The 13,802-nt window shown below is 55.8% G+C and overlaps 3 protein-coding genes across 3 annotated transcripts; 2 read left to right on the forward strand and 1 right to left on the reverse strand.

Annotated features, from left to right (window-relative positions):
- Nucleotides 1–238: 238 nt before the first annotated feature.
- On the forward strand, nucleotides 239–727 carry EAH_00006730 (hypothetical protein; the record flags this gene model as incomplete). Its single annotated transcript, XM_013396022.1, has 2 exons — nucleotides 239–243; nucleotides 491–727. Coding segments are annotated over 2 exons (242 nt in total), but the record flags the coding sequence as incomplete, so codon positions are not given.
- A 1,448-nt stretch (nucleotides 728–2,175) lies between these two features.
- On the reverse strand, nucleotides 2,176–5,974 carry EAH_00006740 (hypothetical protein, conserved; the record flags this gene model as incomplete). The annotated part of the gene is made up of 4 exons (XM_013396023.1): nucleotides 2,176–4,486; nucleotides 4,704–4,965; nucleotides 5,187–5,431; nucleotides 5,790–5,974. 4 exons carry the CDS (start codon nucleotides 5,972–5,974, stop codon nucleotides 2,176–2,178), a joined length of 3,003 nt encoding a protein of 1,000 aa, XP_013251477.1.
- A 483-nt stretch (nucleotides 5,975–6,457) lies between these two features.
- Nucleotides 6,458–12,415, forward strand: EAH_00006750 (hypothetical protein, conserved; the record flags this gene model as incomplete). Its single annotated transcript, XM_013396024.1, has 3 exons — nucleotides 6,458–8,027; nucleotides 8,439–12,046; nucleotides 12,263–12,415. The coding sequence occupies 3 exons, from the start codon at nucleotides 6,458–6,460 to the stop codon at nucleotides 12,413–12,415; spliced, it is 5,331 nt and encodes a 1,776-aa protein (XP_013251478.1).
- Nucleotides 12,416–13,802: the final 1,387 nt, after the last annotated feature.

Consider the following 13,802-nt stretch of genomic DNA (forward strand, 5'->3'; position numbering starts at 1 on the left):
GTTTATTAATTATACTTGTTTGTTTATTTGCTTTAATTAATTATACTTGTTTATTAATTATATTTGTTTGTTTATTTGCTTTAATTAATTATATTTGTTTATTATTTTATTATAAATTATAATATATAATTTATATATTAAAAACTGTTGTAATACTTTGCTGTTTTTTTATGCTTGTTTGAGTTTATAAGAATTAGTGTTTAGGGTTTAGGGTTTAGGGTTTAGGGTTTGATTTTAGTGCTGGTATACAAGGTTGAGGGTTTAGGGTTTAGGGTGTGTTTGTAGTGGGTGCCTTTAGGGTTTAGGGTTTGTGTTTAGGCGTTGTCTTGAGGGCTTAGGAATTATAGGGTTTAGGGTTTAGCGTTTAGGGTTTTAGGGTTTAGGGTTTAGGGTTTAGCGTTTAGGGTTTTAGGGCTTAGGGTTTAGGGTTTAGGGTTTAGGGTTTAGGGTTTAGGGTTTAGGGTTTGTGTTTAGGTGTTGTCTTTGGTAGCTGATGATGGCGAAGAGGCAGCAGAGTGTTGGTCTGTTTGCTTCGGCGGCTGTACCCCAGCAGCAGCACCTACAGCAGCAGCAGCAGCAGCAGCAGCAGCAGGAGCAGGAGCAGGAGACCCATCAGCAGCATCATCATCATCATCAGCAGCATCAGCAGCAGCAGCAGCAGCAGCAGCAGCATCAGCAGCAGCAGCAAATGGTGTTGTGTTTGCAGGTTATGACAACGGCGATGTAAAAGTATTAGACTTAAGAGGGCCGAAGCTTGTTGCTGAATTTAATATATCTTTTGCTGTCTGCGGTTTAAGAACAGACAGAGACAACATACACCCAAATAAGCTGCTGCTAGCTGCTTTAGAAGGCAGACTATTCACCGCTGATCTCAAAACCCTAAACCCTAAAGAAGGGTTTGCTGTTAAAGAACAACAAATCGCTTCAGGTTCAAACTAAACCCTAATAAACCCTAGAAACCCTAAACCCTAAACCCTAGAAACCCTAAACCCTAATCTCTATAAACCCTAAACCCTAATCTCTATAAACCCTAAAGAAGGGTTTGCTGCTAAAGAACAACAAATCGCTTCAGCGAAACCCTAAACCCTAATCAACCATCAACGGTATAAACTTTAGAGAAGGGTTTGCTGTTGCTGCAGCAGCAGCAGCAGCAGCAAGTGTTGCTGCTGCTGAAGCGGTGCGGTTTAGTTTGTGTTGCTGCTGCAGGGACAGTGTGGGGTGTATATCCACTGCCGCAAAACAGAGAGATTTCTGCAGCTTGCTGCGGAAGCGGAACGGTGAGCAGCAGCAGCAGCAGCAACAACAGCAGCAGCAGCTGCTGCTGCTGCATCAGAGTTCATGTGTTTTGTGTTGGTGTGGATTGTGTTTATTGCTTGGTGCTTCATATCTTCTGCTGTATTGTTTGCAGCAGCAGCAGCAGCATTACTTGCATTTGCTGTTGCTGCTGCTAGTGCTGCTCTACGTGCTGCTCCCATATTAATCGCTACTTCTTCATCTGTGTTGCTATTTCTCATGTGCTGCTGCTGCTGCTTCTTCTGCTGCTGCTCTTGCTGCTGCTGCTGCTGCTGCTGCTGCTGCTGGTGTTTAGGTGAGCATATTGAAGTACTCGTATCCACCTGAACGTACAGTCGAAGATGTAGAGACAGGAACTCTGCGAGGAGTTGTTGGGCAGCATGTGCTGCTGAATGAAGCAGCAATAAGCAGCCAGCCTGTTGTTTCTTTTGACTGGTGTACACAAAAGATCGGCCTTGCTGTTGCTGCTGCTCTCGACTACCAGATACGCCTCACCATCGTCACTAAGCTCAACTTATATTAAAACCTCCTGCTGCTGATGCTGCTGCTGATGCTGCTGCTGATGCTGATAGGGAAGTGGCAGAGCAGACTTTGCGGCTGTTGTGTTTGCTGCTGCTGATAGTAGCAGCAGCAACAGCAGCAGCAGCAGCAGCAACAGGCTGCATTGGCAGTTTATACACGGGTGTAATAGGAAACCTCTACTCACGTGTTGCTGCTGCTGCTGCTGCTGCTGCTGCTGCTGCTTCGGGTGAGTAGCACGTGGGTAGCAAACGGACAGAGAGTGCTTGCGCAAGTATATTTGAGAAGACAAAACAACTTGACGTCCCTGCTGCTGCTGCTGCTGCTGCAGTGCTGCAGCAACAGCAGCACATGCAGTGCGGTTCATAAGTTTTGGTGCACTGCAGCAGCAACAACAGCGGCAGGGGTATGCTGACTAGAGGCAGCTTCTGCCTTCACAACTGCAGCATTTGCTGCTGCAGCTGCAGCTGCAGCTTCAGGATTCGCATGGCTCTTTGTTCTTGCTGCAGCAGCAGCAGCAGCAGCAGCAGCAAGAGCTTCTCTGTGTGCTTCTTGAAGCCTCGTGTGGTGTCTCTGCAGCCACTGCAGCAAATCGAAAGGGCAGAGCCGCAGCAGCCATTCATTTAGATCTTCACGCACCCGCCGCAGCTTCCTGCTGCGGCTTGTAACAGCAACACCACCTGCTGCTGCTGCTCCTGCTAGCTCAAAGCGGCGCCCCAGAACAGACAAACTTCCTCGCAGCTCTGCTGCTGCTGCAGATCCTGCTGCTGCTGCTGCTGCTCCTGAAGATGCTGCTGAACCCGCTGCCTGCGGCGCGCTGCCGCCGTTGCTGCTGCTGCTGCTGTTGTCGGTGCAGTGTTGCGGTGCGTGATGCTCTAAGTGCTGCTGCTCCTCTTCGTGCTCCTGTTGCTGCTGCTGCTGCTCCAGCAGACGGGCGGACCGCACAACAGCTTTCCCTGCATCTGCTACTATTTGCTGCTGCTGCAAATAGAAGTCGAAGCAAACATCCAGCTGCCCTTCGCCGTTGTTTACTGCTGCTGCACTGCCACCAAACTGCTGCAGCAGCAGCAGCAGCCAGTCGCTGCTGCCAGTGCTAAGCGAAGTCCCTAGCAGCAAAGCGAAGGCCGGCGCACCAGGCACCCAAGCCTTCCTGTTGCTGCTCTTGCTGCTGCCGTTGCTGCTGCTGCTGCTGCTGCCGTTGCCGCTGCCGTTGCTGCTGCCGTTGCTGCTGCTGCTGCTGCCGTTGCTGCTGCTGCTGATCGCTCTGGACACAGAGGTTGCGGCAGCAGCGTCACGAATATCAGCAACGCTGTCAGCAGCAGCAGCAGGGCTTGCTGCTGCTGCTGCGACGGAGGGCAGCAGCGAGCTCTGTGGGGAGCGGCAAGAGCTACAGATACACCTGGCGCCGCCAATACAGGTAAGATACGCAGCAGCAGCAGCAACGCAGCCGCAGTTGCTGCTGCTGCAGCTGCTGTTGCAGCATTTGCTGCTGCCTGTCTGGGGTTGCTGCTGCTGCAGCAAATTAGAGGAGCTTCTGTGGGGCTCCTCAGCTATCTGAAGCAACAAGGCCTCTGAGTCAACCGCAGCACTGGAAGCAGCAGCAGCTGCTGCTGCTGCATTCTCAGCAGCAACAGGAGTCTGCTTCAGCAAGCCACGCAGGAGCGGAGCCTGCAGCGCCGCCAGCTGAGGCAGCAGCATTTGCTGCTGCCGTTCTGGCTGCAGCAGCAAGTGCGCGGGGTCATAGAGGCCTTGGGCAGCAGCCGCTGCAACAGCAGCAGCAGCAGCAGCGCCGCAGCTGCCGGATGCAGCAGCAGCAGCAGCAGCAAGAAGCAATGCTCGTACAAGGCCTTCAGCAGCAAAGGCCTTGTGGGGAGAAAAGAGACATTCATCAAAAAGGAGACAGAGAGGTAGACAAACGCTGCCGCAGCAGGGGCACAGAGGACGCACAATACCCCCTGCTGCTGTTGCTGCTGCTGCTGCTGCTGCTGGTGCTGCAGCAGCAGCAGCAGCAAACGGAGACCCTAAGAGGGGGGCCTCCCTTTGATTCACTGCAACCCACAATACCTGAGAGTGATGGAGCGCTGCCTCGAACGCAAACGGACACACGGCAGCCTGCTGCTGCTGCTGCTGCTGCTGCAGCTGCTGCTGCAGCAGCAGCTGCTGCTGCATGCACCTGAAGAAAAAGACATTGCCATGGAGCTCGTGGAGCGGCACGGACCAAGGCAGTACAAAAAAAGAGTTGTTTAGAGGGAAGTCGGAAGCAGCAGCTGCTGCTCCTGCCGCAGCAGCAGCAGCAGCTTCCGGACCAGCAGCAGCAGCTTCAGCTGCTGATGGCGCAGCAGCTTGTACAGCAGCGCGATATGACTTCTGCAGGGCTACAAGACAGCCCTGCTGCTGATGCTGCTGCTGCTTCTGCTGCAGCAGCAGCTGCTGCTTGTGTTCTTGCTGCGGCTGTTGCTGCAGCGAGAGAAGCCGGAGACCAGACAGAGGCGCAGCGAAGAGCTGCAGCAGCAGCAGCACCGCATATCGCTCTAGGTTATCCACATTCTGCGTCAGCAGCAGCAGCCGCTGCGGCTGCTGCAGCACCAGCAGCCCCAACAAGAAGTGAGACAAGGAAGGGAAGCAGCGAGCGTACAGCTGAGGAGGATGTGCAGCAAACCAGAAGCGCCATAGCCTGCATGCAGCAGCAGCAGCAACAGCAGCAGCAGCGGCAGACTGCAGCAGGGCGCTAATCAACACACAGCCAGCAAGCAGCAGAAGCTGCACAAACTGCAGCAGCCGCCATGTCCAATAGCAGGTAATCAAGCAGCAGCAGCAGCAACAGCAGGCGTCCTAGTAGCTCGTGCAGCAGCAACAGCAGCAGCAGCAGCAGCAGCAGCAGCGGGTGCTACCAGTCTGAGGGGGAAGCCATTGCTATCTCCAGTGTTGCGTTGTCTGGGGAGAAAGCTCCCCATACACCCAAAGATGCTGCGAGCTGCTCTTGCTGCTGCTGCTGCTGTTGCTGCTGCTGCTGCTTTGGTCTGGAGTACGGCAGTGATTGGTGCTTCCCCTTGGATGGCCGCCTGCTCCGCTGCTGCTGCTGCTGCTCCTGCTGCTGCTGCTGCTTCGGGCTCTGCTTGCGATACAAAGGAATGCCGCTCTTGCTGCTAAGGCCTGCAAGAGCAGCAGCAGCAACACAGCAGCAGCAGCAGCAGGTAGACGAAGTGGATGAGCTATCGATATAGAAAAGGAAGCAGCAACAGCAGCAAGAGAAACACATCAGCAAGAGCGACACAGCAGCATCAGCATCATTATCAACAGCAACAGCAAAACAGCAGCAGCAACAGCAGCTGCCGCTGCTGCTGCTGCAGGGGGCTTGCTGCTGCCACGCTTACCTGCACCGGTAAGGATGATGAGGGGGTGAGGGGAGAGAGGGTCGAAGAGCAGCCGCTGCATTGTGTCTGTGCTGTTGCTGCTGCTGCTGCGGGTGCGGACGTGCTGCGGCTGCTGCTGCTGCTGCTGCTGCGGCTGCTGTTGCTCCTGTTTCTGCTGCTCCATTTTGAGTGCTGCTGTTGCTGCTGCTGCTGTTATTGTTGTTGCTGCTGCTGTTGCACACTGCGTGTGGGTGCTGCTGCAGTTGCTGCAGAAGATTTTTAAACCCCTCTAGCCCAAGCAGGAGGGGTGCAGCAGCAGAGGCAGCAGCAGCAGCAACTGCTGCAGCAGCAGCTCCATCGCTATGCAGCAACAGCTGCTGACCGCTTAGAGGCCCCCAGGGGGGTGTTAGTGTTGCTGCTGCTGGCAGCAGATGCACATGCTGCTGCAGGGGTTAATATAGAGACGGCCGCAGCAGCTGCTGTTGTAGCACAGCAGCAGCAGCTGCTGCTGCTGCTGCTGCAGCTACTATCGTGGGGCCCGTGCTGCAGCAGCAAAGTGATAAGGTTTGCACCCGTGCTGCAGTATTATAATACACAACGAAGAAACACCTCTAATCTATTTACTGTTTAAATATATGCACTAACATCTGCTGTTGCTGCTGTCCTCGCTTGACAAGCAGCAGCAGCCGCAGCAGCAGCTGCTGCTGCCGCTGCTGCTGCTCCTGGGGCTGCTGCTGCAGCGCGACCCACCGCTGCTGCGCTCGGGTTGCTGCTGCTGCTGCGCGAGATCTGCTGCTGATGCTGCACATTGTCTTTCCTTCCTTTCTTTCACTTTTGTGCTTAGCTGCGCAGCAGCTATTTTGCTGCTGTGCTCTGGCTGCTTGCTGCGCGCCAGGCGCTGCAGCCGAGCTGCAGCAGCAGCAGCAGCGGCAACGGCAGCAGCAGCAGCAGCAGCAGCGGCAGCAGCAGCAGCAACCGCAACCCCAGTCGGCGGCCCCTCCAGGGCGGCTCTTCTTTAATTTTCTCCCCTCCATGCAGGGGGTGAGGTGTTGCAGCCTGCGCAGCAGCAGCAGCAGCAGCAGCAGCAGCAGCAGCACCTCAGCACCCCCCCCCCACCGTCTTTAGGAAGACGCTGAGCAACAACAAGCATCAAGTGATGCTTTTGCTGCTGTTTAGTTCGGGGCAAGAGGCGCAGCAGCGGCAACAGCTGCAGCACCGGCAGCTGCAGCACAAACGACCGCAGCAACAGCAGCAGCAGCAGCAGCTGCTACTGCAGCGCCTTCTGCTCAACAATGAAGCAGCCCCACCTCACCTTCAGCTGGGCGGGTCGTGCGTTGCTTGCTGCACCTGCCAGCAGCAGCAGCAGCCGCAGCAGCAGCCGCAGCAGCAGCCGCAGCAATAGCCGCAACAGCAGCAGGAGCGACACCAGCAGCCGAACCCGGCGCAGGAGCAGCAGCAGCAGCCGCAGCAACAGCAGTGAAAGTAGCAGGCGCTCCACTGCGTCAATAGCAGCAGCAACAACAGCAGCAGCAAACAGAGAGCGTACACCCCACATCTTTAGCCTTATTGACGAAGCATTCGCACGCGCTCTTGCTTCGCTGCAGCAGCAGCAGGGACGGCAGCAGCAGCAGCAAAAAGAACAGCAACAGCTGCTGCAGCAACAGCAGCAACAGGAACAGCAACAGCTGCAGCCGCAGCCGCAGCAACAGGAACAGCAACAACTGCAGCAGCAGCCGCAGCAGCAGCAACAGAAACAGCAACAGCAGCAGCAACAGCAGCAGCAACAGGAACAGCAGCAACAGCACGTGCACGAGGGGCATCCCCCACACGGCGGCTCTCAACTGCTGCAGGAGCAGGAACAGCAGCTGCAGCAGCAGCAGCAGCAGCAGCAGGAGAGTTCAGGCACTCTTTCTGCCTTTAAGGAGTTGCTGCCTAAGGATGCTGGAGGTGGGGAGACACCTGCTGCTTGTCTCTTTCTTGATGGTGCTGCTGCTGCTGCTGCTGCAGCGCAGCAGCACTCGCTGCTGCCTCCTGCTCACGCCGTGCTGCTGCTGGGGCCTGCAGGCAGCCCTAAAGCTGCGGTAGCTGCTGCTGCACTCAGCTACTGCTTCCACAAGCTGCACACAGCAGCAGCAGCAGCAGCAGCAGCAGCAGGAGCTCGCAGCAACGCTCTTAAGACTTTGATTGACCGCGTCTGCAGCGCCTCCTCTTTGCTGCTGCGGGGCCTTACTTCTGTTGCACTGCTACAAAAGAATAGCAGCAGCAGCAGCAGCAGCAGCATCAAGTGCTTTTCTCAGGCGTGCATCTCTACGCAGTTTGTGCTTAGCCTGGGAAGTGAAGCAGCAGCAGCAGCAGCAGCAGCTTCCGCGGGTGGAGGCCCTCGTTTGATTCCCCACTGCCAGGTGTACGTACAGCCGATTTTTCTTGCTGCTGAGAGAGCTGCTGCTGTGCCGCAGCCTGCTGCTGCTGCTGCTGCTGGAGGTGACGATGCGACCTCCTTTATTTTGCTGCAGCTCGTAAGAGAAGCGCTTCTGGATGCGGGTGGAGAAGCAGCAGCAGCAGCAGGACCTGCTGCTGCTGCTGCTCCTGCTTCCCCACCAGCATCAGTGGAAGGTGCGAGCTGCGCTGCTGCTGCTGCTGCTGATGCTGCTGCTAGTGATGCATCTGCTGCAGCAGCACAGGGCGAAGCAGCGGCAGCAGCAGCAGCAGCGTTTGCTGTGACGCGTCTGCTGCAGCAGCTGCAGCAAGAAGCAGCAGGAGACGAGACTACCTGCTGCTGGGAGTTTCTCAGTTGGAGAGTGCTGTGCCGCTGCTTTGCTGCAGTTGGACTGTGCAGCAGCGTGCGGCAGCAATTAGGAAGGGGTTTGTTTGTTGCTGCTGCTCTACCCTGTATATCTTTCCTTCCTCCCTCAGCAAAGCTTCAATCAAAAAGCCCCGTTGCTGCTGCAGTGAGAGACGCACGGTGCTGCTGCTGCTGCTTCAACTGCTGCTGCAAGTCCCGCTGCTGCTGTTGCTTCAGTTGCTGCTGCTGCTGCTGTTTCAGTTGCTGCTGTTGTTTCAATTGCTGCTGCTGCTGCTGCTGCTGCTATTGCTGCAACAGCTTCGACTGCACTCAGCTTCCCCGTATCCTCCTCTGTGCTTAGGTTTTGATCCCATTGCTGCTGCTGCTGCTGCTGCTGCTGCTGCTGCTGCTGTTGCTGTTGCTGCAGGTGGTGCGGGATTTTTTTTTCTTTTGCTGCGTGGAGGCGATGGGGTGTGGCGCTGATGCTTTAGAGTCTTCATTTATCTCTTCTTCATGCATTTGCTTTAACTCCTGCCTGGCTGCTGCTGCAGCACGGCGTGCAGCAGCAGCAGCAGCTCAGGTGTATAGGCACCTTGCGGATTGGATAGCGGAGCTGGCAAGCCGCCAGCTGACTGCTCTTGCTGCTGCAGTGCAGCAGCAAGTGGATGCACCTGCAGCAGCAGATGCTCATGGGTTGCTGCTGCCTTGTTGCTGCACCAGTTGCTGCAGCAGCAAGGGCTGCGACCCCGCAGCAGCAGCAGGTTCATCAGGTGCAGCCGCAGCAGCAGCAACAGAAGCAGCAACAGCAACAGAAGCAGCAGCAGCAACCCGCGAAGAAAACGTAGAGGGGAGACAGCAGTCTCTCTTTAGCTGCATTTCAAGCAGCAGCTTTAGAAAGCGCATGCAGTCTCTGTTTGCAGCAGAGTCGTGCCCAGCAGCAGCAGCAGCAACAACAGCCGCAGCAGCAGCAGTTGTGCTGCTGGAGGCTGCGGACTTTCTACCAGATACAGAGGAAGACACAGCAGCAGCAGCAACAGCAGCAGCACCGGCAGCAACAGCATGCAGGCCCCGCTGCTTTTCTGCTGGACTCACGCGCTTCTGCAGCAACTTCGTCAATGAGAAGCTGCTGCAGCACATGCAGCAGCAGCTGCTGCAGCAGCAGTTGCTGCAGCAAGAACAGCAGCAGGTCCTTAGCCGAAGGGAAACTGCGGAACTGCAGCATGGCATGGAGATTCTGCTGCAGCAGCTGCTGCAGCAGGAAAGAGAATTGCAGTCGCATCCGCAGCAGCAGCAGCAACAGCAGCAGCAGCATTTCAACTTCAGTCTAGGGGGTGTGCAAGCCGGGTCGCCTGCTCTGGCTCTAATGGAAGGCCGCTGCAGCAGAAGCAGCGGCAGCAGCAGCAGCAGCAGGCAGCGGCAGCCTATTAACGCTTTCTGGGTGCTCTGGGACGCGGTGATGTCTCCAATTATAAAGGATGAAAAAAGAGACAGCTTCTTCTTGCAGCAGCTGCAGCAGCAGCAGCTGCTGCTGCAGCAGCAGCCACATCAGCAGTTGCTGCAGAATCCAACGCGTCGGGCTCTCTCTCAAGGCAACATCAGCAGCAGCAACAGCAGCAGCAGCAGCAGCAATGAGCTCTCTCTAACTTTGCAGCATGCCTGGGGCAACTGTACATACACCGTAGATGGCTTTGCTGCTGCTGCAGCTCCGAGCAGCACCGCAGCGAACCGCGCGTTGCTGCACTTGTCTCCCCCGCTGCTGCCTTGGCTGCAGCAGCGGCTGGCTGCTGCGAGTATTAATAGCAGCAGGACCAGCAGCAGCAGCCGCTGCTGGCTGCTGGGGTCCTCTCCGTCTCTTCCTGCTGCAGCAGCAGCTCTCCTAGAATCTCTCTCCCCTCCTGTTTGCAGCTGCTCGTTTGCTTTGTGCTTGCCTGCTGCTCAGCTGCAGCAGCTGCTGCTGCAGCGGCGCCTCTTGCTGCCGCAGCACGCGCTGCTGCAGCACAGGTGGTTTCCAGTGTCTGTACACCGCAAAGCAGTCGAAGCAGCAGCAGCACAGCTGCTGCTACGCTATGGATACGAGGCCCCGCGCAGCCCCGCTGCTGCTGTTGCAGCTGTTGCTGCTTTCGTTGGTGCTGCTGCTGCTGCTGCAGCAGCAAGAGCTCATCGCAGGAGCACTATCACCAACGCAGCTGCTGCTCTGACTGAGGCAGCGGCAACCCCGGAAGTGCGAGTAATTGCACGTGCAGCAGCAGCAACGACAACAGCAGCAGCAGCAGCAGCAAAGGAACGAGGAAATGAGATGATGCACGCCTGGAGGCTGGGGACATCAGCAGTTTTTCTGTCTAGCGAAGCAGCAGTGCAGCTGGTGGAGGTGCAGCAGCTGCTGCAGCAAGAGGGTGAAGGGGCGTGGATGGCTGCAGCAGCAGCAGCTGCTGCTACTGCCGCTGCTGCAGCAGACAGGAAGCAGCAAATACGTGCAGCACTTAGAAGCAGGGTGTTGTGCATTGCTGCGATGCAACAGCTGCAGAAGCGCAGCAGGAGAAGGCGCCGCATTGCAGCATCAGCTGCTGCAGAAGCTGCTGCTGCAGCAACAGGAGGTGGAGGGGCGATTGATACTCAGCAAGCCCCAGAGCCGCAGCAGCTCGAGATGCAGCAGCAGCAGCAGCAGCGTATGCCCCAACTGCTGCTTGTGGGGAGGCACACCAGCAGCGACCAAGGCGCTGCTGCTGCTGCTTCTGCTGCTGCACCCGTAGAAGCTCAGCTAGATGGCCTGTGCGACGTGCTGCAGCTTCAGCAGCAGCAGCAGCAGCAAATCGCTCGGCCGGTGCAGCAGCAACAGACGATGTCTCACAAGGAACAGCAGCAGCCTCAGCCTCAGCAGCAGCAGCCACAACCGCTCCAGCAGCCGCAGCAGCAGCAGCCGCAACCGCTCCAGCAGCCGCAGCAGCAGCGGCCACTACAGCAGCAGGAGCAGCAGCAGCAGCAACGGGAGTGTGCTGCGGTTCAGAGCAGCAGCATAATTGCTGCTGACGCGCTGTCTGCAGATGTACAAGAACATGGGACGCTTGGATGCTGCGGAGACACTGCAGCAACAGCAACAGCAGCAGCAACAGCAGAAGCAGCCTCAGCAGCAGCAGCAGGGGACGGCTGCACTGAGGCGCAGGACAAGCGACGAAGGCGGCAGAGGAGACAGCGGGCCTCACCTTCATCAGCATCACCAACCCCAGCAGCAGCAGCAGCAGCAGCAGCAGCTGCAGCAGCAGCAGCAGCAGCAGCAGCAGGGCGCTGGGTTCCACCTCCTCCCCCTCCTTACCCGCCTCCCCCAGCCTACCCTCCCCCTCCTCCGCTACCTCCTCCGCTGCAGCAGCAGCTTGTGCTGCAGCAGCTGCAGCATATGCAGCATCCGACCCCCCAGCAGCACTACAAACCGCCAACGCCATCCTTTGCCCCCCATCAAAGGCAGCATTTGCTGCTGCCGCACCAGCAACAGCAGCAGCAGCAACAACAACCGCAGCAGCAGCAGCAGCACCAGCACCAGCAGCAGACTCGGATCGGCAGCAGGCGCCAGCAGCGGCATCGCGCCGGACCCGTTTTGCTGCAGCAGCAGCAACAGCTCCTGCTGCTGCAACACCCGCAGCAGGAGAAAGAGAAGCGTCTGTTTCCGGAGCAGCAGCAGCAGAAGCTACAGCAGCAGCAGAAACAGCATCAGAAGCAGCAGCGCTTCCCCTTGTATACCTCACAAGGTGATTTGCAGGTGATCAGTGGGCCCCCCCCACCACCGCCACCGCCGCAGCAGCTGCAGCAGCAGCTACAGCAGCAGCGGCAGCAGCAGCATTTTCTGCAGCAGCTGCAGCTGCACCAGCAGCTCCAGCCGCAGCCGCAGCAGCAGCATTTGCAGCATCAACAGTGCGGTGCCCGTGTATTTCATCTCGCTTGTCAAAGAGAGGACGGCAGCAGAAGCAGCAGCAACAGCAGCAGCAGCAGCAGCAGCAACAGCAGCAGCAGCAGCAGCAGCAGCAGCAGCAGAAGCATTGCTACTCCTCCGCCACCCCCTCCTCCTCCTCAGACTGTGAGAGGCCGCCGATGGCGATTGAAAGCTGGGGTATGGTTTTTATGTTGAGGTGTATATGTTGTTTATTTTGTTTTGTTTTGTTTTGTTTGTTTTGTTTTGTTTGTTTTGTTTGTTTGTTTGCTGCTCGGCAGCTGCGGCGTGTGTGGACGCCCGCTGCTTCTGCTGCTCCACAAGCAGCAGCAGCAGCAACAGCAGCAGCAGCAGCAACACCAATAGAAAATATACCGGAAGAGTTTAATATAACAGCGTAAGCAACTTGAGCAGCAGCAGCAGCAGCAGCAGCAGAAGCAGCAGCAGAAGCAGCAGCAGCAGCAAAATCAGCAGCAGCAGCAAAAGCAGAAGCAGCAGCAGCAAAGGCAGCAGCAGCAGCAGCAAAGGAAGCTGCAGAACGAGCATTAAGAAAAGCAGCAGTGGAGAGGACAGCATCAACAGGAAAGCAGCGGCAGCAGCAGCAGGACCAGCAGTCGCAACAGCAGCAATAGCAGCAGCAGCAGCAGCAGCAGCAGCAATGGCAGCAGAAGCCGTGGGAATAGCTGCAGCAGCAGCAATAGCAGCAGCAGCCGTGGGAATAGCTGTAGCAGCAGCAAAGCAGCACCAGCAAAAGTGCCCATAGCATCAACAGCAGCAGAAGCAGCCGTAGGAGCAGCAGAAGCAGCAGCAGCAGCAGCAGCAGCAGCAGCAGCAGCAGCGGGTTGACTGGGCAGCTGGGTGCGCCCTGCGTTTTGTTTGTGGTTGTTTGTTTTGTTTTTTCACCCTTGTTTCTTTTCTTCTGTTTGTGTTGCTGAGTTCTTTTGTTTGTTTGTTTGTTTGTTTGTTTGTTTGTTTGTTCGTTTGTTTGTTTGTTTTGTTTCACGTCCTTCTCTATTGCTTCCCTTCAAGGCAGGGGTTAAACTATCATGGGCGCAGCGTCTTTATCTGTATTATTAAAGATAATTCCTAAGGTGTATAGACACCCTAGGGTGTATATATATATATATATATATATCCTATGGTGTATAGAGACACCCCAAGGTGTATAGACACCCTAAGGTGTATATATACACTCCGAGGTGTATATATATATATATATATATATATATGCGCTAAGGTGTGTGTATGTACACCCTGAGGTGTATAGACACCTTTAGGTGTATAGAGACACCACCAGGTGTATGTATATACACCCTAAGGTGTATATACACCTTGGGGTGTAGACATCCCAAGGTGTGTGTATACATGTACACCCCGAGGTGTATATATCAGGTGTATGCATACTTCAGGTGTATAGACACCCCTAGGTGTATAGACACCCCTAGGTGTATATACAGCTAATGGTGTTGTATATACACAACAGGGTGTATTTACGCCTGAGGTGTATATACACCTGAGGTGTATATACACCTGTGTTGTGCATACACCTGAGGTGTATATACACCTGAGGGTATACACCTCAAGGTGTCTCTCGCTTCCGAGGCATCTTGGGGTGTACATACACCTCAGCACACAGCGTCACAACATTTCTTGTCTTGAACTGGCAGAGTTGTAATTCTTGTCCGCGTCTTCGTGTTGCTGCTGCTCGTGCTGCAGCAGCAGCAGCTGCTGCTGCAGCACCAGCACAGGCTACTGCACGGCCAGAGCAGCCTACAGCACCTTCTATAGCAGCAGCAGCAGCAACTCAACCCCAGTAGTCAGGTGTCTAGACACCACCACAGACTTGAAACAGCAGCAACACATAGAACAATAGCAGCTGCAGCAGCACACAATAAGCTAACAGCAGCAGCAACACACCAAATAGGTTATTAGCAGC

Source organism: Eimeria acervulina, genomic scaffold (assembly GCF_000499425.1).
Source record: "Eimeria acervulina Houghton genomic scaffold, Eah_scaff30, whole genome shotgun sequence".
NCBI classification, from domain to species: Eukaryota; Apicomplexa; class Conoidasida; order Eucoccidiorida; family Eimeriidae; genus Eimeria; species Eimeria acervulina.